The sequence below is a fragment of the Dryobates pubescens genome, chromosome 4, assembly GCF_014839835.1.
Source record: "Dryobates pubescens isolate bDryPub1 chromosome 4, bDryPub1.pri, whole genome shotgun sequence".
NCBI lineage: Eukaryota > Metazoa > Chordata > Aves > Piciformes > Picidae > Dryobates > Dryobates pubescens.
In genome coordinates this window covers 18031624-18053854 of record NC_071615.1, presented here as the reverse complement: position 1 = coordinate 18053854, position 22231 = coordinate 18031624, and the positions used below count along the sequence as shown (strand labels likewise).

The 22231-nt window shown below is 65.4% G+C and overlaps 3 protein-coding genes and 1 non-coding gene across 4 annotated transcripts in view; 2 read left to right on the top strand and 2 right to left on the bottom strand.

The window, feature by feature from the left end:
* Positions 1-742: 742 nt before the first annotated feature.
* On the top strand, positions 743-813 carry TRNAG-CCC (transfer RNA glycine (anticodon CCC)). The gene has a single exon. It is a non-coding gene; the product is annotated as a tRNA-Gly (tRNA).
* A 557-nt stretch (positions 814-1370) lies between these two features.
* Positions 1371-5707, top strand: METTL26 (methyltransferase like 26). Its single transcript, XM_054161361.1, has 6 exons — positions 1371-1678; positions 4066-4228; positions 4354-4413; positions 5166-5233; positions 5435-5513; positions 5592-5707. Exons 1-6 carry the CDS (start codon positions 1470-1472, stop codon positions 5637-5639), a joined length of 627 nt encoding a protein of 208 aa, XP_054017336.1. The 5' UTR covers positions 1371-1469; the 3' UTR covers positions 5640-5707.
* An 826-nt stretch (positions 5708-6533) lies between these two features.
* WFIKKN1 (WAP, follistatin/kazal, immunoglobulin, kunitz and netrin domain containing 1) lies at positions 6534-9156 on the bottom strand. Its single transcript, XM_054161360.1, has 2 exons — positions 8926-9156; positions 6534-8024 (listed from the first exon to the last, which is right to left on the bottom strand). Exons 1-2 carry the CDS (start codon positions 9154-9156, stop codon positions 6534-6536), a joined length of 1722 nt encoding a protein of 573 aa, XP_054017335.1.
* An 8471-nt stretch (positions 9157-17627) lies between these two features.
* RAB40C (RAB40C, member RAS oncogene family) overlaps positions 17628-22231 on the bottom strand; it is a 47564-nt gene continuing 42960 nt past the window's right edge. The window contains exons 6-7 of the mRNA XM_054161359.1: positions 21681-21903; positions 17628-17934 (exon numbers count right to left, since the gene is read on the bottom strand). Coding sequence (XP_054017334.1) covers positions 17654-17934; positions 21681-21903 — 504 coding nt within the window. The 3' untranslated portion in view covers positions 17628-17653. The remainder of the gene's footprint in view (positions 17935-21680; positions 21904-22231) is intronic.

Below are 22231 nucleotides of genomic sequence, written 5' to 3'. Positions count from 1 at the left end.
GGGGCACCAGAGCCACCCCACGTGGGTGACCTTGGCCGTGCGGTGTGAGCCTGCCATGTGGCCATGGTGGCACAGCCCTGCTGGGGGTGCCTGCCCCTCCGACCTAGCATCCTGCAAAGCAGGGCCTGGTCCTGCGGGGTGCTGGGCACCTCACAGGGGGCACCTGCAGCTGTCAGCCTCAATGTCCCCCCAGCCCTGCAGCATGTGTCTCTTGTTACTGCCCTTAAACACAGCTGTGACCCTCGGGGACCTGCCGCTGCCTTGTCACATAGCTGCGCCCTGCCTTGTCACAGGGCTCTTCCTCGGGGCGGGGCTGTGCCTCAGTTTCCCCAGCCAAAGGTTTGTGGGGCACTGGTGGGTACAGCCCCTAGGAAGCTCTGAGCCCCAGGTCTTCAGGCTCTATCAGGACCCTTCCATGTGCCCACCCTGCAGGGGGGTGTGGGGGGCAGCTGGGTGGGGTCACTGCCAGCCCCACGGGCCGGAGTCACACCACGGGGTGACCCCGCTGCCCGCTCCTGGCACGCACCATCCTCGGGTGCACCTTAACCCGCTCCTGCTTGGGGGTGCTGGGGACAGGGTGGTAGGGACCAGCATCACCCCCCGGGCCCGCAGCATCCTTGCGGGGGGGTCACTGCGATCCGTAACCCTGTGGACTGCAAAGCAAGCAGCAACAACGCAGGGGGCAGCCCCCGTGGCGGTGGGTGGGGAGCCGAGGGCCGCCAGGGCGATGCGCGAAGCAAGCGCGCCGCTGGTGTAGTGGTATCATGCAAGATTCCCATTCTTGCGACCCGGGTTCGATTCCCGGGCGGCGCACCGAGGCCTTCCTTTTCCCCCCGGGGGTGGTGGGGTGCGGTGCACTCATTCCGCTCTCCTGTCGTTGTTGTGCTTGTTTCGGGGCTTTGCTTTTTGTTGTCGTTGTTCTGCTTGCTTGGTTCGAGGCTCTTTTGTTGTTGTTGATGGTTGTGGTTTCTGTTTTGGTTTGGGCTTCGTTTGGATTTGGGTTTGGTTTGGCGTTGGGGGGGGGGTTGGTTGGGGGGGGTTGGTTTTGGTGGCGGGTTTTTTTTAGTGCTTTTGGATGTTGTGGGTTTGGGGGAGGGGGGGTTGGGCTCGGCTTGGTTTTGATTTGGTTTGGGGGGTTTATGTGTAGTCGGTTTCGGGTTATTTTTGCCCCTTTTCCCCCCATTTCTTTTGTTTTGCGATCCCCCCCTCCCCCGGTTTGGTTTTTGTTTGGTGGTTTTTGTTTGGGGTTCTTTTTGTGGTTTGGGTTGGGGGTTTTGGGGGGGTGTTGGGATTTTTTGCAGGGGGAGGCGCTTGTTCTGGGGCTTTGGGGTTGGTTGATTGGTTGGGGTGTTTTCGGCGTTGGTTTTGTTTCCTCATCCCGTGGGCGGCCCCACTCGCGTCGCGGGAGGCGGCTCCCTTCCCGCGGGGCCGCCTGGGAGCTGTAGTCCTCTTCCCGGCCCTCCCCAGCCATGCAAGTGCCGGCGGCCGCGGAGCGCAACAAGGGCCCGATCCTGGAGGTGCTGCGGGAGTACGCGGGGTGCGGAGCCCAGGCGGGGCCCGGCAGCCTGCGGGTGCTGGAGGTGGGGGCGGGCGCGGGGCTCCACGCCGCGCACTTCGCCCGGGCCCTGCCGCAGACTCGCTGGCAGCCCTCGGACATCGACCCGCGGGCACTCCGCAGGTGAGCAGGTCGCGGGGGCGTGCTGGTGCACGGCCTGAGCCCCCTCCCCTCCTGCAGGCTGCACTCCCTCCCCTCTCCCGGCCTGAGCCCCCTCCCCTCCTGCAGGCTGCACTCCCTCCCCTCTCCCGGCCTGAGCCCCCTCCCCTCCTACAGACTGCACTCCCTCCCCTCTCCCGGCCTGCGCCCCCTCCCCTCCTGCAGGCTGCACTCCCTCCCCTCTCCCGGCCTGAGCCCCCTCCCCTCCTGCAGGCTGCACTCCCTCCCCTCTCCCGGCCTGAGCCCCCTCCCCTCCTACAGACTGCACTCCCTCCCCCCTCCCACGGCCTGAGCCCCCTCCCCTCCCGTAGCCTCCACCCCGCCCCACGGCCTGCGCCCCCTCCCTTCCCGCGGACTGAGCACCTTCCTGTGTCCCCCTCCCCTCCTACAGCCTGAGCCCCCACCCCTCCCACTGTTTGAGTCCCCCCTTCCCCCATAGGCTGCACCCCTCCCCATGGCCTGAGCTCCCTCCCACCGCCTGTACCTCTCTCCCCGGCCAACAGAGCAGCGGCTGGCCCGGCTGGGCTCCGCAGCTGGGAAGCGCCAGGATCCAGCTCCCAGCCAGCCTGGGCTCCCCAGTTTCATGCTTGTTTTCACCCAGTTTCATGCCCCAACACGGAACTCTCAGCCCCAGGCTCCTCAGCCCGCTGCTTTCTTTGTGCCTCAGCTGATCCATCCTCCCCACCTGGATCCCTCATTTATGTTTTTCATCCAGGAAACCCACAAGATTCAGCTCCCAGACAGCCCTGGCTCCCCAAGTCCATACTTGCCCCCCTAAAAGTCCCCCAGATTCCCCTCCCAAGCAGCCCAGGCTCCCCTGCTCAGTCCTTCACTTCTCCCCAGCATCCAGCCAGCCAGCAGGTCCTGCTTGCAGAGCACTCAGCCGTTCATTGCCCTCCCTTTACCCATGGTGATGCCAGGCCTGATGCCCAGCTCACGGGGTGGGTGGCTCACACTCTGCCCCTGGCACTGTGCCACCCCAGTGATCCACCCTGGGCCGTGTTGGTTTGCTCTGTGCTGGCACGCGTGGCTCCGGCCGTGGCCAGCTGCCCGTTCCAGGCGTGGCAGTGCCCGGCTCGGCAGGCTCAGCTTCCCCTCAGGAAACAGAAATACAGCCAGCCCTGCAGCACGGGGAGGACTCCCCCCCAGGAGTGAAACAAACCTGCTGGGAAGGGGCCAAAATCAGTGCCCAGCCAGGGGGCTGGCAGCCGCTGCCCTGCCCACCTGGAACCTCCCCAGCGCTGGCACCCAGCACACACTGCCCTGCTTAGAAAGGATCCCGGTGCTGGGAGCTTGTTTCACCCAGAGCTGGCTGGTGCATGGACCAAAAAGGATGGAAATCACCCCAAAACCACACGGTGCAGCAGTGCTGGGGGCGTGTGGGCAGCAGGGGTGCAGGCAGGGCTGCGGCAGCTCAGGCTTGTGAGTGCACACAGCGTGCAGGCAGCACGGGCCCCTGGGTGCAGGCAGTGCAGGCAGCCTGGGCCCATGGGTGCAGGCAGTACTGCAGGTAAGGTGAGTGTGTGGGTGCAGGCAGCCTGGGCCCCTGGGTGCAGGCAGTGCTGCAGGCAAGGTGAGTGTGTGTGTGCAGGCAGCATGCAGGCAGCCTGGGCCCCTGGGTGCAGGCAGTACTGCAGGCAAGGTGAGTGGGTGCAGGCAGCATGCAGGCAGCCTGGGTCTCTTGGGTGCAGGCAGGGCAGGCATGTAGGTGCAGGCAGCATGCAGGCAGCCTGGGCCCCTGGGTGCAGGCAGTGCTGCAGGTGAGGTGAGTGTGTGGGTGCAGGCAGCATGCAGGCAGCCTGGGTCCCTTGGGTGCAGGCAGGGCAGGCATGTAGGTGCAGGCAGCATGCAGGCAGCCTGGGCCCATGGGTGCTGGCAAGTGTGCAGGCACATGGGTGCAGGCAGCATGAGGGCAGAGCTGTAGGCAGGGTGGGCATGTGGATGCCCATGGGCAGTGTGTGGGCAGCCTGGGCACAGGGGCACTGACAGTGCTGCAGGCAGGTTGAGCAGGCAGCTGGGAGGGCAGCATGCTCCAGCTGCCCTGCTGGGAGGCAGTGGTGAGCTGGCATAGTTTCGGTGCCCTCTTGCACCATTGGTCGTTTGCCTGCTGCTGCTTCTCCAGCTGCCTGTTGCCAAGCGAAGAGCCTGGCAGCGGCAGCCCCCTGGCCCTCTGCAGCCCCTCCCCAGGGTGTGTCACAAGCGCAACCTTGTTACTTGACACCGGGGACTGCGCCGGGGCCGCGCCGCCGGGGCCGCGCCGCCGGGGCGGGATTGGGGCCTGCCCGCAGCGTGGGCTGGCAGGGGGCTGGCAATGCCCCAGCCAGGGCTGACGTGGGGTTTGGTGCCCGCAGCATCTCTGCCTACGTGGAGGCCGCGCGGGTGCCCAACTTGCTGCCCCCCATCCCGCTGGACGTGGCACAGGGTTGGGAGAGCTGGGGGGGTGCCCAGCCTGGCACCCTGGACCTGCTGGTCAGCATCAACATGATGCACATCGCCGAGCTGCGCTGCACCGAGGTGAGCAGGGCAGGGCCGGAGCCGCAGCCGCCTCCCCTGCCCCACGGCTCCCAGGACCAAGGAAGGGGCTCCTGGGGGGCTGTCCCCATCCCTCTGACCGTGTCCCTTCCTCTTTTTCTCTCCAGGGTCTGTTCAAGGGTGCTGGGGTGCTGCTGAAGCCTGGAGGTGTGCTCTTCACCTATGGGGTGGGTGCTGGGGGTGTCTCTGGGGATGATGCTGAGGGGGTTGCAAAGAAGGTTGGCAGGCATGGCAGGGTGGGGGCCTGGGAATGGAAGGGGCATGGATCTGAGGGCATCTCAGCCTTTTGGGACCTGCTGAGCCCTGCATGGGGTGGCTTTGGCTGCTCACCCCAAGGCCAGGCTGAGAGAGTTTGGGTTCAGGCTGGAGAGGAGAAGGCTCCCAGGAGACCTCCCTGTGGCCTTCCAGGATCTGCAGGGGGCTCCAAGCAAGCTGGGGAGGGACTTTGGAGGGTGTCAGGGAGGGACAGGACTGGGGGGGATGGAGCAGAACTAGAAGTGGGAAGATTGAGATTGGCTGTGAGGAAGAAGTTGTTGCCCATGAGGGTGGTGAGAGCCTGGCACAGGCTGCCCAGGGAGGTGGTGGAAGCCTCCTGCCTGGAGGTGTTTGCAGCCAGGCTGGAGGTGGCTGTGAGCAACCTGCTGCAGTGTGAGGTGTCCCTGCCCATGGCAGGGGGTTGGGGCTGGCTGAGCCTTGAGCTCCCTGCCAGCCCTGCCAGCTCTGATTCTATGGCAGGAGGGATCCTGTCCTCCTTCACCCCATCTGGGGCAGGGTCTGGGGCTGCCAGGACCCGTGGTCCCTCTTGGGAGCTGTGTCCCTTCTTGCTTGCTTTCTACGTGTGGTGGGCACAGCAGTCTGGGGGCTGGTGAGGGTCACACAGGGGGCTCATAGCTGCAGCGCTGGCTCTCGTGTCCCACAGCCCTACGCCGTGGACGGTCACATCAGCCCCCAGAGCAATGTGGACTTCGACCACAGCCTGAGGCAGAGGTAGGTTGGGGGACACCATGGCGGGGAGTGGGACAGGGCTGCTGGTGACCCCATCCTGCAGCCACAGGACCTCCCCCTCGCAGTGTGGTCCTTCACCACAAGACGTGAAGCAGCCACCAGGGAGCCCCCCCGGTCCCAGGAGCTGTGGAGGCAGCTGTGGGGAGCTGTCCTGTGTCTGACCCACGCCTCCCTTCCCGGCAGCAATCCCGCGTGGGGCCTCCGGGACACGGCGCTGCTGCGGCAGCTGGCACATGCCAACGGGCTGTGCCTGGAGAGGATGGTAGGTGCTGGGCTCTGCAGCAGGGGGGCAGTCCTCAGCCCCCCGGGGCGGCTCTGCCCCTCAGCTCTCTGCTTGCAGGTGGACATGCCGGCCAACAACAAGAGCCTCATCTTCCGCAAGCTGTGACCTGTGCCCGCGGCTCCTTCTGCAGCCTCCCGGCAGCTTCCCGGCACGGCTGCCCTGCTCCCTTGGTGCCTCCTCGGGGGGGTGTCACACTGTCCCCATGCCAGCCCCAGGCAGGGCTAGGAGCACCGGGGACAGGACAGTGGCCCACTCACCCCAGCCTGGGCTGGGCTTGGCTGGTGGCCTGGGGGCGGTTCCATGTCCCCCCGCCCCCTCAGAGCTGCCTTTGCAATGGGGTGTCCCAGCCTGGCCCGGAGAGGCCACCGCAGCTGCCATGCAGGGGGGGCTTGGGGGACAGAGGAGGAGCAGAGCAGTCCCAGGCATGGAAGACAGTTCTTGCTTGGTGCCAGTTTCCCTGGACAACACTGTGCCAATGTTTGGGGGACCTGTTGCCCTTCCCCAGGGTTGTGCTGCTGCTCCCCCCAATAAACTCCAAGCCTTTGCCCCCCACTCCCAGTAGCTCGCTGATGCTTTCAGCACTGATGCTGTGGGGGGACATCCCCAGTCCCCTCCCCAGCAGTGCCAGTGAGGGGTCAGACCCTGCAGTGGGAGCTCACGGTGGGTGCTACACTGGGCCCAGAGGCTTCAGGGAAGGCTTTCATGGGAGGGGTGAGTGGGGGGTACTCCCACTCCGCTACAACCCAGCCCAGCCCTTTATTGCTGCTGGCCAGGCTGGGGGTGGTACAAGGAGGGGGGAACACAGCAGATAAATTACAGGGAAGGTGGGAGCTGGGCTGGGGCTCACCGCAGGGTTGGAGAGAGCTACCCAGCAGTGCTTATCGCCTAGAGACAGGCAGCGGCGTGGGGGCCGCCCCGCCCCGCCCCGAGCCTGCCCCCTCACCCCTTCCCCCTCCCACCCCTTCCCCCCCGCCCCCCGGCGGCGTGTGCCAGCTCCCCCTAGTCCTGGAAGCGGTTCAGGAGGTCACAGGTTTTCTTCTCCATCAGCTCATAGATCTTCTTCACCCTCTTGTCGTTGGCCGCCCGGACGTAGCTGCTGGGGTCCAGCGTGGCCATGCCGTCGTGCACCTCCCCCATGATGATCAGCGGCCCCTCCTCCGCCGTCATGTTGGGGCAGGGGCAGCTCCAGTCCATGTCGGTCAAGGTGACCTCCAGGTACTTGATGTTGAAGAACTTGAGGCCCATCTTCTCGTCCTTGAGGACGTCCTCCAGGGCGAAGCGGGCGATGCCGGAGTCCTGGTCCTCCACGATCTCCATCAGCCGGCCCACGATGGCGAAGTCGCTGCGGCAGAGGCTCAGCACCATCTTGCTCTTCAGGCGGCAGGCCTTGCACTGCAGGCTCTTGGGGAAGGGGCAGACGTCCTCGCAGGTCTCCTTGCTCTTGAAGTTGTTGGTGTTGCCCTCGCAGCCCCCGTAGACGAAGGAGTGGCACTGCTTCAGCAGGTGGTTGTATGCCCAGCGGGGCTCCCAGTTCTGGCAGGGGCCCTGCACCATGGGCAGCAGGCAGGTGGGGCGGGCGCTGCCCAGGCAGGCCGCTCGGCACTCCTCGTAGGTCTCGAAGTGGTTCCTGTTGGCCCCGCAGCCGCCGTAGCGGAAGGTGAGGCAGGCAGCCTGCTTGGCGTCGAAGTGCCAGCGCACCTCCAGCGCCTCGCAGCGCCGCCGGTCGGGCTCCTTCAGGCACTCGGCGCTGGGGAAGGGCTGGGAGCTGCCGGCCCGCAGGGTGCCGCCCGGCTCCCGCCTGACCACCGACAGGGGGAAGTCGGCGCGGAGCAGCCCGGCCGAGTTCCGGGCCGTGCAGGTGTAGATGCCGGCGTCCTCGTGGCGAGCGTTGTAGATGACCAGCTGGCCGATGTTGGTGACCACCACGTTGCCGTACATCTGGTCGGGCCGCATGATGAAGTTCTCCTCCCGCTCGCTCTGCTTCTCCCAGGTGATGTCCGGCCGCGGGCGGCCGCTCACGTCGCAGCGGAAGCTGACGGTGCCGCCGGCCCGCACCGACTGGTGGAAGGGGTTGCTGTAGAGGGCGGGGGGCACCGGCACCTCGGGGCCTGCCCCCGGCGTGGGCTGAGCCGTGGTCTCCTGCGGCACGGGGCTGGTGTCCGGCCAGGTGAAGATGTGCTTGCAGGGCACGGTGGTGAGGCGGGTGCCGCGCAGGCAAGCCTCGGCGTCCATGTAGCACTTGTTGTAGTAGGTGAGGCCGTCGGAGGCGCAGGTGAAGTTGGGCTCCTTCTCGCAGCGGTCCTTGCACTTGCAGACCGGCTGCCCGTCCCAGATGTCGCAGTCGGAGCCCTGCTGCGCGCACACGAAGCTCTCGCAGGATGCGGCGGCGGCCAGCGCCGGCGCCGGGGCGCTGCCGTCGGCGAAGCGAGCGGCCACGCAGCTCCGCAGCCCGCACACGTTGGTGCAGCACTTCTCAAAGCCTTCGCAGTCCTGCCCGTGGTGGGGGAGAGGAGGTTGGAGAGGAGGGGGATGGATAACACGGAGGTGAAAAGGCTGTGGGTGCTGCCCGCTTCCCCCCTCCTTCCCTCCCTGCCCCGTGGAGTTTCGGGTGGGCAGGTGTCCCCCCGCGCCCAGTCCTGTGCACCCTTGGCATTGCTGGACTCCAGGTAAGAGGCAGACCTGCCAGGGTGGTTACCACCCACCCTCGGAGCCCCCAGGTCCACGCTCAGGGGTGCGCTGCAGGGCGGAGAGACGCTTCCCCCCCGGCAGACAGCATCTCAGCCCTCTCAGCCTTCGCTGGCTGAGGAGCAACGGAGGAACTGACACAGAGGAACTGTAGAGGAGTCTCCTCCAGGGTCCACCCTAACTGACCCCAGGGAGCTGCCAGTGCCCCAGCTCGCCACTGTGGAACCTGGAGCTGGGGCTCTCCAGATGGGCAGATGGTTCGTGGGTGGGCTTCTGCCCTCAGGGAATAACTGCGGGGGGGGTCAGGGGGTGTCTGTGCATGTTCCAGGGCAGTGCCCTGTCCCAGAGCACACATTCCTCTGATCCCAGCCCCTCACCGGGTGGGAGCAGCCTGGAGATGCTGTGAGGGGATGTGCGTGGCCGGGGGGGGGACCACCTTATGGGAGCAGCAAGCAGTTTGTGTGCCTGCTGGGGGGGGAAGGGGGCAGAGAGCAGCCCCTGGGCACCCCTGATGCCAGCTGACATCAGGGGGTAGAGAAGCAGTCGGGCTGAGCCCTTTGCAACAAACCAGCTGAGCCAGCTGCAACCCTGAGCTCAGGACCTGCACCCCCAAGCCTCTGCATGGAGGATCTGGGCACCCCCCACCCCCACCCCCCCAAACCCCATCCTGGTCCCCGCAGCCCCCAGCCCTCGCAGCCCTGCTCACCTGGTCAGCCTGGCACTCCCGCTCGCAGGTGCTCTGCGCATCCACCCACAGGTTGGGGTTCAGCTGGTTGGGGCAGACCCCCAGGTGCCTCATCCTGCCCGGCTGCAGGCTCAGCCCCGCCGCCGCTGCTGCCAGCAGGAGCAGGAGGAGCGCGATGCCCACGGGGACACGCTGCCCCCCACCCGCTCGCCGGCCCCGGCCCGGCTGGCCGCAGTTCCCACGAGGAGGCATCTGGCCACCCCGCGCCGCCAGCCTGGCTCGCTCGGGATAAATCGCATCCAGGATGGAGGGGATGAGGGAGAAGGCGGGCGGGCAGGGGGACAAAGAGGAGGAGGAGGAGGAGAGGACCAAACCTCTGCCCTTCAGCACGCCCAGCGCCGGCTGGACCACCGGCGATGCCGTCCGCCACCTCCATCCATCGTGGCCGCTCGGCTGCCGGGGTGCCGGGACACGGCGGCCGTGATGTCCCCTTGGTGAGGGGGGCTCAGTCCATCCCCGGCTCCCCGCTGCTTCGGGAGTGGGGTGGAAGGGGTGGACGGGAAGGTTGTAATCTGAATCCCCTCCCTTCCCAGTGATGTTTCTGGGTGTTTGGAATGGGAAAGGCGCTGACCTCAGCCTCTAACCCCGGCCAGCCCGGCGATCGGCTGGGCAAACACGGGGGGGAGATCAAAGGCAGAATGCGGAAAGCCTCCAAAGAGGGAGAGTGAAAGGAGGGGTGGGGGGGACACAAAAGAACCCGCCCGGCCCATGGAGACGAATTCCAGCAGGATGAGAAAACAGCCGGAGCCTGTGGCCCATTCGGACAGGGCCACCGGCGGGGCGACCTGTAGAGCCCTCTCCGCGGGGATGTGGGCAGTGGGCTGGCCTGGGAGCCCCTCACCCCGCACCTCACCCCTGGGCACCCACCAGCACTCCAGCAGCCCAGGAGTTTGTGTCCCTCCTGCCCATCCCACTCTCCAGCCAGCCACCCACCGGTGCCACATGCCCCTGCCCAGGATGGGACCCTGGCTCGCCTAGAAGGGTGAGTGCCCACCCCAGCCACCCCGGAGGGGCTCACCGTGGCAAACCTAACCCTAACCCAGCCCTCCCTCCGCGCTGGTGTAGGGCCAGGCTGGCTTTCCCTGGGCTGGAGGACAGCGCCTGGCCATGCCAGCCCCCGGTGGCACTGGATGGGCACACTGTGCCAGGGCTTCACTGCAGCCACTGCCTCTCTGAGCACGTTCCGCAGCCGGCCCTAAGCTGGCAGGAGCCGGCCCGGACTCCCCGGCCAGATTTGCCTAATCCCCGCTGGAGACTGACCTGCAGCAGGAGCATTTCATGGCACTGCGGGAGCATTAACCCTTCCGGCGCTGGCCAGAGCCCTCGCCCACCGCCTCAGCCCCTGGCAAGCAGCCAGCCCCCCCGAGGGGGTTTTGTTCCTGGGGGGGAGCAGCTCAACGCCTCCAGCTTCCCCCCTGCAGGGCAGTAAACCGGCGGGGGGCAGGTGGTGGAGGGGGTAAAAAACCGGGGGGAGCCTATTTAGGGGTCGCCAACGCACCTGCCCCCCGGAGGTCGTTTGGAAACAATGCTTTGGTGCTCCCCCAGCCTGCAGCTCCCGGGGGATGAAGCCCCACTGCAGCAGGCCGGGCGTTCCGGGGGGGGTTGGTCCCTCGACGCCCTCCAAGGTGGCATGAGCGGGGCACGGCCGCTCTGTCCCGGCGCGCTGAGCTCCCGCCGCTGCCGCGGACACAGCGCCGCAACCTCCGGCCGCCGGCGCTGCCCTGCCCGGGCGTCCGCCGGCGTTGGCACAAGGGCTCCGTGCCTGTGAAACCCCATGGCACGGTCAGGCTCCCACCGGCTCGCTTTGGAGGGACAGAGCGTGGCCCGTGGCTGTGCCCGCCGTGACCATTTCACGGCTAAGCAGCCTCCCGAGGGTCTGGCCAGCCCTGGATGAAGAGGGAAGGTTATGCTGTCCCGGGACTCCGGTGGGGAGGCTGCTGAGGTGTTTTGCAAACAGGGAAGCGCATCAGGACAACCCAGCCCGGGAGATGCCAGGGGCTGTACCCTGCCTGCCCTGGCAGCCCCAAGCCTCCTGGACCCACCCAGCCAATTCCAGCGGCCAGCAGCAGCACTGCACGTGGAGACCCCTGATCCCCAAACCCACCCCGCTGGGAGGCAGCGTGCTGGGCTGCCACGGCACCTCGCTCCCTATGGATGCAGCCTTGGGGCACACAGCCGCTTTGGGGTGCCCGAGGAGCCTTCCGAGGGCGCTGGTGCGGGAGGGAAGACAAGAGGGGGAAGGGAAAACCTGGAGCTCAGCTCCTCCCATCCCACACCAGGCTCCGCATGGCCACAGCAACACGGCCCAAGAAGATGCCAAGATGCTGGCACGGGGGGTTGGGTAGGCTCCTGCCCTGTAGCCCCTCTCCAGAGCTGGTGGAGCTGCCCCTGAGGGGTGGCCCCATTCCTCACACTGCATGTGGGGAGCAGCCCCTGGGGGTGGCCCATTCCTCACACTGGAGCTGATGGAGCAGCCCCTGGGGGTGGCCCATTCCTCACACTGCATGTGGGGAGCAGCTCACACTGCATGTGGGGAGCAGCCCCTGAGGGTGGCCCATTCCTCACACTGGAGCTGATGGAGCAGCCCCTGGGGGTGGCCCATTCCTCACACTGGAGCTGATGGAGCAGCCCCTGAGGGTGGCCCATTCCTCACACTGCATGTGGGGAGCAGCTCACACTGCATGTGGGGAGCAGCCCCTGAGGGTGGCCCATTCCTCACACTGGAGCTGATGGAGCAGCCCCTGGGGGTGGCCCATTCCTCACACTGGAGCTGATGGAGCAGCCCCTGGGGGTGGCCCATTCCTCACACTGGAGCTGATGGAGCAGCCCCAGGGGGTGGCCCATTCCTCACACTGGAGCTGATGGAGCAGCCCCTGGGGGTGGCCCATTCCTCACACTGCATGTGGGGAGCAGCTCACATTGCATGTGGGGAGCAGCCCCTGAGGGTGGCCCATTCCTCACACTGGAGCTGATGGAGCAGCCCCTGGGGGTGGCCCATTCCTCACACTGGAGCTGATGGAGCAGCCCCAGGGGGTGGCCCATTCCTCACACTGCATGTGGGGAGCAGCCCCTGAGGGTGGCCCATTCCTCACACTGCATGTGGGGAGCAGCCCCTGAGGGTGGCCCATTCCTCACACTGCATGTGGGGAGCAGCCCCTGGGGGTGGCCCATTCCTCACACTGCATGTGGGGAGCAGCTCACACTGCATGTGGGGAGCAGCCCCTGGGGGGTGTCCACGTTTCACACCAGAGCCTGAGATGTCTCATCCCCATGTCACTGAGATCAAAAGCACCGAGGCCAGGGCAGGCACGGACCAGGAACCGCTGCAATGTGAGGCTGGAAGGATGTGGCATGGTTGGAAATGCAGCCCCTGAGATCTGAACACCTTCACCCACGCCTGGGGACTGCTGTCCAGCCTCTTCCAGACTTCCTTCAGCAGCAGATGAAAGGAGAAAGTGACTTCCCCTCCAATGGGGCAAGGCCACAGCAACCTTTCACCATCTGAAAGGCTCAGAGCAGCCACAACTTCAGTCTCTCCAAACCGGTCACCTCCACCCACCCAAGCCCCCAGCACACCCCCAAACACGCAGCTTTTGGGGTCGCTTTTGAAGCTCCAGACACGGATGTGAGTTTATGGCTTCTCCCCTTGAGCCAAGGGAGCCCTTGCAGCAGCTCAGCACCCCATCCCCTGAGGGACAGGCACAGCAGCATGTGGCCCCCTCCCTGCTGCCCCTCTGCAGCCAGGCAGGGCTCCTGCCTCCTCAGTGCACCCGTGGGGGGCTGCAGCCTCAGTTTCAAGCATCCCAGGCGCCACCAGACAGATGAAGGTCAGCATTTCTTCCCAGCCTGTATGGTTCAGCAAAACACACTCCGCCAGGGAAGACCTGGAGCAGCCCGAGGCAACCTGCTCCCTCTGCTTGCCCCAGGGAGCAGGAATCCCTGCGGCTCCCCCAGCCTCTCCCCGACGCTCCGGGTGTTCTCCTGCCCTGCTGCTGGGAGCAGACAGCTGCAGGCCAGGCTGCTCCAGCAGGATGGGCTCTGGCTGGCCCCTACCCCACCTGAAACCACACACAGCCTTTGTTTCGGCTCTGCCGGCCAGACACTGCCAGAACCCCCCTGGAAAGGGAAGAGAGAAAAAAAGCAAAGGCTCCGTGACTCTTCCCTGCTCAGGCTTTCACCTTAGCTCCAGGGTATTCCCGGCTGCAGACACGATCTCATTTCTCCCCTGCCCCCTCCCAGCCCTGCCAATTACTCCTTAAGCTGTTAAAACAAGCGTGGCCAGTCTGGTACGAAGTGGAAAATCTGATCCCAGGGAAGCCAGCAGGCAGGGGAAAAGGGAGGTCATGGGGAGGTGGGCTGGGAGCAAGAGAGAAAAGCTCAGGCAGAGTTCCCCTCCATCCACCACAGCAGCCAAATCCCACTCTTTGGAGCTCTCAGCCCCAGTCAGTGTCTCCAAATGCCACCCCAGCGACAGGCTGATGTGAGAGGGATGCTCCCTGCAGCCCATGTGGGGACAGGCTGGGAGAGCTGGGCTTGCTCAGCCTGGACAAGAGAAGGCTCATAGCAAACCTTATCAGCATGGAGCAGGACACACAGGGTGGCTCCCAGGAGGATGGAGTCTGCCTTTGTCCAAGGAGTCAATGGCAAAGACAAGAGGTGCTGGGGACAAGTTCCTGCTGGGGAGACTCCCCTTGGGCTCCAGAAGGAAATGTTTCCCCATGGGCACAGGCAGGCACTGGAATCATCTCCCAGGGGCAGCAGGGCAGTGCCCTGCACTGGGCACTTTGCAGGCTCAGCTTGGCAGGGGCTGGGCCAGCTCATTTCAGCTGCTCTGGGACCTAGAGAGGATGGAGCAGGAGGTCCTTGGGGTCCCTCCCACCCTGGCACTCTGTGGTGTTCCCCATGTCAAAGTCACATTTCTCAGGTTGCTGCCAGCTAGTTTCAGGCTGGGTGAACACTGCTGCAGCTCTTGCTCCCCACTCCCCAAGGACCACCCAGACCCAAAGAGGCAGTTCAAGGCATCCACTCCAACCCCCAGCCCTGGGCAGGGACCCCTCCCACCAGCACAGCTTGCTCAGGGCCTCATCCAGCCTGGCCTTCAGCACCCCCAGGCAGGAGGCAGCCACAGCCTCCCTGGGCAGCCTGGGCCAGAGGCTCAGGAGCCTCACACTCAACAACTTCTTCCTCAGCTCCACTCTAACCCTGCTCTGCCTCAGCTCCAAACCCTTCCCCCTTGGCCTGGCTCAGACCCCCTCAGCAAAAGTTCCTCTGCAGCCTTCCTGCAGGATCCCTTCAGGTGCTGGCAGCAGCTCTGAGGAGCCCCTGGAGCCTTCTCCTCTGCAGGCTGCACAGCCCCAGCTCCCTCAGCCTGTGCTCCCAGCAGAGCTGCTCCAGCCCTGGCAGCATCTCTGGGGCCTCCTCTGGCCTCTCTGCAGCAGCTCTGTGTCCTTCTGCTGCTGGGGCCAGCAGAGCTGGAGGCAGGGTTGGAGGTGAGGTCTGAGCAGAGCAGAGCCCAGGGGCAGGATCCCCTCTGCTGCCCTCTGCCCACCCTGCTGTGGCTGCAGCCCAGCACACAGCTGCCTGAGGGCTGCAGGAGGCACTGCTGGCTCCCGGGGAGCTGCTCAGCACCCAGCACCCCCAGGGCTCTTTCTTCAGGGCTGCTCTCAACCCACTCTGCAGCCAGCCTGGATCTGTGCCTGCACCACTAGAGGCAGCTTGGGGGCAAACCTCCCGTTTTCCCCAGCCCCCATGCAAACGAAGAGAGCTTCTGCAGCCTTTCCAGTGGCAGTTCAAACCGACAACAACAACAAAAAAGAGGCTTTAATTTATACAAAACAACCCCGGGGTGGGGGGCAGGGATCAGCTGAACGACGTTGACTGTACAAAGGAATACAAAGGAGAAACATAATCAATCAAAGGAGAGTCCAAAACAGATCCCCAAAACCAACCCCAAAACCCAGCTGAGGAATGGTCCGAGTGTGGGAGAGCAGCTGCAGAGTAGTGTTGACATCAGATGCAAGAACCTTTCCTGCTTAAATAATGTGAAGTACAAAAGCTAAGGCTGGGGCTTGGGCCGGGGGTTGTGCTTGGGTCTGCTGTGGCTTCGCTGAGCAGCGCCTCCAGGTCAATCTTCCACCCCCGCTGCAGACCACCGAGACCTCCCCCAGCCAAACCCGAGCCAAGCACGGGGGAGAAGGGCAAAGGGAGGCGTCCCGGGTGGCCCAGCCGACCCCGGCAGAGGTACGAGGAGTTTCTCCGGCCATGCAGCAGCTCCCTGGGCTCGCCCGAGGAGACCTCCCCCCCTCCTCGGCCCGGGCAGCCTGGCACAGGGGCCCCGCGGTGCCCGGCCGGTGCCTGCCAGGGGAAGCCGCTGCCTTCCGCGGTGCCCGTCACCTGTTGGCAGTATATCCCCGGCGCTGCTGAGCCAGCGATTGTCTTGTGCTGTGTGTTAAGTGATGGGGAACAGGTGCCGGCCCTCCCAGACAGGTCCTCCAAATCCCCCCGGCCTTGGCGCTGAGCTGGGCTGCGCCTTTGCTCTCGAGCCAAGCCACCACTACAAAGGATTCCTCTCCCTGCCCTCCATCTGCCTGGGGTTGAATTCTCTCCTCGCTCATTTGAGCTGGGCTTTAAATAAAGCACGCAGGGGATGAGCCAAGAGACCTACCCCTGAACCGCCCTGCGTCCTGCGGGGAGGGGGACAGCGCCTGCAGCTCCCAGGTTGGCTGAGGAGCAGGGGGAGGGAGGGATGGATGTGCCCTGCAGGCTGCCTGCACAAAGCACCTACCCCTGAAGCACTCGGTGTCCTGCGGGGAGGGGGACAGCTCCTGCAGCTCCCAGGTTGGCCGAGGAGCAGGGAGAGGGAGGGAGGGAGGGATGTGCCTGCACAAAGCAGGGTCTGTCGGCCGCGCTGCAGCCCCCGCGGCTTCATTCTGCCCATGCGATGCAACAAGCTGCTCCTGGGGGAGGGAGGGGGCACAGGAGCGTGCCCCAGGCCTGGGGGAGCTGCTGACAGCAGGAGGAAGATGGCAGCACTGCAGTGGCTTCTCTCCTCGCCGAGGAGGAGCTGGAGGAGTTCCCTTTCCACCACCCTACCCACACCCTACCCATCCTGGCCACCTCTGAGAGTCCACCTGCACAGCTCAGTGCCACCACCACGCTCCACCTAGCTGGTGAGCAGGGCTGGGTGCTGCTGCTGAGCCTCCAGGTGAGCTTGCAGCAGAGGTCAGCCGTGGGACACGTGCTCTTGCTCGACACCAGATCCCCACACCACGTGCACAGCTCACGCTCTTCAGGCCGAGCTCCTGCCAGCTCCGGGAGCAGCCCTGCGGAGCCCAGCGGCTCGCGTCCCAGCTTGCTGCCGCTGCCGGGAGAGCCAAGCGTGCTCCCCCCGGTGGGACCCACCGAGTCTGCTCTCCCCCCACACAAACCTCCTCCACCTTCCCCCTGCCTGCCTCCTTCCCGCTCCGGTGGGGAAGCTGCTCCTGTGCTTTCCTCACTTTCATGCAGGAGGAGCTGCAGCGCCGCCGGCTCCGGCAGGAGCCCTGTGGCCAAGTAAGCAGCAGGCAGGAGCTGGGGGCTGCGGCCCAGGGGGGCTGCAGGGCTCTGGAGATGACAGCTGAGGTTTTGCAGCAACGAGGGACCAGACTCAGCCTTTTCCCTCTAGCTTCAGGTGTGATGCTTCCACCCTCTGCCCCTCCCATCAGGGGATGCAAAGTGAGCAAAGCATTGGTCTGGGCCCAGAGCTGCTCCTTCATCCTGGCCCTTCCAGCCCCTTCCCTCCATCCAGCCTGCCTTCAGCTGCAGGGAAGGATGGGAACAAGCAGCTTGGGGACACACACACACAGACAGAGGAGCTGCTCTTTCTAAGCCCAGCAGGAGCCCAGGTGGGGGATCTCCAAGTCTCTGGAAGCATTGGGTGCGTTCTGAGGGGGGCTCTCTTCTGCTCCTGCCCGCGGCTGGCAGCGGCAGAGGTCAGACCCAGAGCTGCTATTTACATGGCTGCACAAAATGTTCCCTGACTGCTTCTTTAAAAAACCCCTTACAAAACAAGTGCTGTGTACATACATACATACATATACAGAGAGAGAGAATATTTACACAGCTCCAGGCAGAGGGCAAGCAGCCTGCTTCCTTCCCCCCTTCTGCCCGGCCGCCTCTTGCCTCCTTGCCTTGGCCGCTCTGTTTCGTTTTCTTCCTTCCTTTGTTTGGCTGGTTTTTTGGCAACAGCAGGTTCACACCCTGGGGAGGACTGTCCCTGCTCCCCTGGCCCTTCTGTCCTCTCCTCCACCCGAGGGCTGCACCCCTATTGCACCAGCAGTCTGTTCAGGAGGCCAAGAGTTAACGGCGCAGCACAGACCCTTCCTCGCCTGCTCCCTTAAGCCTCTCAAGCCTCCATTAAATCCATTTCTCCCTTCAGACTGGATGAGTTTCCTGCCCCCTCCCTTCCCCCCACCACCTCCAACCCCAAACCCCATCCCCCCCCTCCCTGCCCAACCCGGCAGCTGCTGAATTTTCCACCCCAGGCCAAGAGGCGAAGCCCAAAGCATTCTTGGGAGGGTGACTCGGCAGGGCCCTGCCCCTGCCAGCGCCGAGCCCCGAGGTGAGCAGCGCCCTGGAGCGGGGGCGGGGAGGAGGAGGCAGAGGGCTGAGCCTGCCGCCAGCTGTCCGCGGGTGGGCTGCCGGGGTCCTGCTAGGAGATCTTGCAGTTGCTGCGGGAGCAGTTCTGTGGGGGGCTCTGGGGCGGCCGGATGGACTTGGACCTCTTGAGGCTGTTGCCTTTGCTGCCGCCGCCGCCGCCGCCGCTGGCCAGCGAGTAGGAGCGGCCGTGCATCATCACTGCGTTCATCCCGTTGGCCATGGAGAAGGACTTGAGGTGGCTCTTGATGGTGACAGGCAGGGGCAGCTTGTCGATGAGGTGCACCGGCGTGCAGGAGACGATGGCTCGGCAGCACAGGTCCTGCAGGCTGAACACTGCCGGGAGAGAGGAGCAGAGCAGGCGGCTCAGCGGCGGGGGAGGAGCAGCGGCGGCAGCCCAGCAGGCTCCACCTCAACAGCAGGGAGGCACAGAACGGCTGCAGAGCTGCTGAGGGGCCTGGAGCAGCAAAGGCTGAGAGCCCTGGGGCTGAGAGCCTGCAGAAGAGCAGCCCCAGAGGGCAGCTGAGCAATGCTCAGCAAGAGCTAAAGGAGCTGTGGGGGGCAAGAGGCTGGGGCCAGGCTCTGCTGAGTGCTGCCCAGGGACAGCACAAGGGGCAAGGGGCACAGACTGGACCCTAGGAGGTTCCATCTGAGCAGGAGGAGAAAGTTGTTTGGTGTGGAGAGCTTCAAGACTCATCTGGATGAGTTCCTGTGTGACCTGCTCTGGGTGATCCTCCTTGGCAGTTCTGGGCTCCCCAGCTCAGGAGGCACAGGGAGCTGCTGCAGAGAGGCCAAGGGAGGCTCCAAGGATGCTGCAGGGACTGCAGCACTGCCTGGGGAGGAGAGGCTGAGAGCCCTGGGGGGGCTCAGTCTGGAGAGGAGAGGGCTGAGAGGGATCTGATCAATGCCTATCAATAGCTGAGGGCTGGGGGTCAGGAGGGAGGGGACAGGGCCAGGCTCTGCTCAGTTGCACCCTGGCACAGCCCAAGGGGCAGTGGATGGAAGCTGCAGCCCAGGAGGTTCCACCCCAACAGGAGGAGGAACTTCTGCCCTGGGAGGCTCCCAGAGGCCTGGAGCAGGCTGCCCAGAGAGGTTGTGGAGTCTCCTTGCCTGGAGCCTTCCCAGCCCTGTCTGAATGTGTTCTGTGTGCCCTGTGCTGGGCTCTCTGCTCCTGCTCTGGCAGGGGGCTTGGACTGGAAGACCTCCTGAGGTCCCTTCCAACCCCTAACATCCTCTGATCTGTGATCTGCAGAGGCCCATTCCAACCCCTACCACTCTGTCCTTTCCAGGGGTCTCTTCTCCCCACAGCTATCCCTTGCGCTGTGCAACTCCTGCTTGTTCAGGGAGAGATGTTAACAGTGACTGTGTGGAGCCTTGGAGAGGGAGCAGCTTTGCTGGGACAAAAGCTGGGGACACCCCAGGCAGGCTCTGTTGTCACAGCTTAGTGCTTTGAGAGACCCCAGCTTCGGTGTGCAGGCAGGGCTCAGATCCTGCCACCCTCCCTCTGTGCACAGTGCCTGGGGCAGCCAGCTCACATTCCTGTAAGACACTTGAACTCTCCAGGCCATCCTCTGGCCACCAGGAGATGCCCAGGGAAGAAGGCAGCAAGGTCAGCAAACCCTGAAGCAGGAGAGTCTCACCTGGGGCCTGCTATGGGGAGCAGCACCCAAAGGGTCTGCCCTCTGCAGAGCACCTCCAGCAGCAGAGATGCCACCAAGACAGGAGAAGTCCCTGCCCTATTCCAGGCTTCCCAGAGTCCCCTGAGCTGCCTGCACACCGCGGGCAGCCTGCCCGCAGGGGGCTTCCCCGCCAGCGGCCACACGAGGGCGCCCTTCACCTCTGGCCTGCCGCCGGCGCCAGGCTGCTGCCCGCGGGCGGCAGCGCCGCAGCCCCCGGGGGCAGCCCCACAGCCCTGCCTCGGGAAGGGGTCCGAGTGCAGCCCAGACCCTGCTCACCAGCCCTGCAGCAGCTGGAGAAGCCAGCCTGGCAGCCAGGCCAGTGGCAGACAGTTTGGTGCCCAGGGCTGGCAAACAGGGAGCAGGAGCTGAGGATCCATGTGAAGGGTTCCCCATCAAGGATGGCAAAGCTGCTGCTGCCCAGGCTGCCAGTGGGGCACACTGAGAGCTCCAGGCAGGCACGGGGGGGGGTCACAGGACCCCAGCAGGGTGAGGCTGGAAGGGAGCTCTGGAGCTCACCCAGCCCAAGCCCTGCCCCAGCAGGGCACCCACAGCACCCTGCCCAGCAGCACAGTGCCCAGGGGGGGTTGGAAGCTCTCCACACCAGGACACTCCACAACCTCTCTGGGCAGCCTGCTCCAGGCCTCCAGCAGCCTCACCCCAAACAACTTTCTCCTGCTCAGCTCCAACCTCCTGCCTGACACTTGCTGCCCCTTGCCCCTTGTGCTGTCCCTGGGCAGCACTCAGCAGAGCCTGGCCCCAGCCTCTTGCCCCCCACAGCTCCTTTAGCTCTTGCTGAGCATTGCTCAGCTGCCCTCTGGGGCTGCTCTTCTGCAGGCTCTCAGCCCCAGGGCTCTCAGCCTTTTCAGCTCCCAGAGCTGCTCCAGGCCCCTCAGCAGCTCTGCAGCCTGCCCTGGGCTCTCCCCAGCAGTTCTCTGTCCCTCCTGAACTGGGGAGCCCAGGACTGGACCCAGGGCTCCAGATGTGGCCTCACTAGGGCAGAGCAGAGGAGGAGGGGAACCTCCCTTGCCCTGCTGGCCACACTCTTCCTCATGCCCCCCAGGACAGCTTTGGCCTTCTTGGCCCCCAGGGCACATTTCTGGCTCCTGGGTAGCTTGTTGTCCCCCAGCACTGCCAGCTCCTTCTCCCTGGAGCTGCTTCCCAGCAGGTCTCTCCTCACCTCTCCTGCTGCATGGAGTTAAGGCTCTTTGGCTGAGCCTTCCCCTGGAGCCTGCACCCTGCAGCTCTTGTGCCTGGCTCATGCTGAAGGGCTGCACTTTAGTCCCTCCCTGCTCCTGGAGCTCCCCCTGCCTCCCTGGCCCTCCAAACGAGGGGGCAGAGGCTGGGGAGGGGTAAGGACAGAGCTCCTGAGCTGGGCTTCATCCCACACCGGCTTTGGCTTCAGGTGCTTTCAAGCTGTGAACTTAATTGCCCTCTGCCTCACCCGGAGTAAGAGGAGAGCTGGAGGATTCCCCCCGAGCCACTCAGGTCCCAGACATGCGGAGCTGCCCTCCCGAGCTGCCTGCCAGGCTCCTGCACCAGCGCAGGCAGCTTGGCTGTGCTGCAGCTCCTGCAGGGCTCCGCTGCAGCTCCTGGCTCTGCTGCAGCTCCTGGCTCAGCTGCAGCTCCTGCAGGGCTCAGCTGCAGCTCCTGGCTCAGCTCTAGCTCCTGCAGGGCTCAGCTGCAGCTCCTGGCTCAGCTCTAGCTCCTGCAGGGCTCAGCTGCAGCTCCTGGCTCAGCTGCAGCTCCTGCAGGGCTCAGCTCTAGCTCCTGGCTCAGCTGCAGCTCCTGGCTCAGCTGCAGCTCCTGGCTCTGCTGCAGCTCCTCTCACCCAGGGCACTCCTCCCTCCCTGCCGCATCTGGACCCACCCCTCCCTTGGAGCCCCTCTTGCCTCCTGCTGCCCACAGCCCTGCCCAGGCCTCCCCCTCCCAGCCTGCTGTGTGCAGCCCTGCCCCTGCCTCCCCCTCCCAGCCTGCTGCCCACAGCCCTGCCCCTGCCTCCCCCTCCCAGCCTGCTGTGTGCAGCCCTGCCCCTGCCTCCCCCTCCCAGCCTGCTGCCCACAGCCCTGCCCCTGCCTCCCCCTCCCAGCCTGCTGCCCACAGCCCTGCCCCTGCCTCCCCCTCCCAGCCTGCTGTGTGCAGCCCTGCCCCTGCCTCCCCCTCCCAGCCTGCTGCCCACAGCCCTGCCCCTGCCTCCCCCTCCCAGCCTGCTGCCCACAGCCCTGCCCCTGCCTCCCCCTCCCAGCCTGCTGTGTGCAGCCCTGCCCCTGCCTCCCCCTCCCAGCCTGCTGCCCACAGCCCTGCCCAGGGCTCCCCCTCCCAGCCTGCTGCCCACAGCCCTGCCCCTGCCTCCCCCTCCCAGCCTGCTGCCCACAGCCCTGCCCCTGCCTCCCCGTCCCGGCAGACCTCTGTTGGGCCTCCAGATCTTCTCCATGCCGTGGCGCATGAGGACGATGCGGGAGAGCTCGGTGAAGGACTCGATGACGTTGAAGTTGCAGAGGGGGCTGACCTCAAAGAAGGTCATGCAGTTCTTCTCTGCATAGGCCCTGGCCTGCTCCGTGGGCACCTGCCTCTTGAAGGCCAGGTGCAGCCTGTTCCCCACCAGGATCCGAGGCACCCCGGGGGCATGCTGCAAAACACCCCAGGAAGGAGGGGAGAGATCAGAGCCAGGCTGCGGTGCCAGCAGCCAAGGGGGTGCCAGCAGCCAGGGGGTGCCAGCAGCCAGGGGGGGGCCAGCAGCCAGGGGGGGGCCAGCAGCCAGGGGGGTGCCAGCAGCCAGGGGGTGCCAGCAGCCAGGGGGGGGCCAGCAGCCGGGGGGGTGCCAGCAGCCGGGGGGGCCAGCAGCCAGGGGGTGCCAGCAGCCGGGGGGGTGCCAGCAGCCGGGGGGGTGCCAGCAGCCAGGGGGGGGGCCAGCAGCCGCGGGGTGCCAGCAGCCAGGGGGGGCCAGCAGCCAGGGG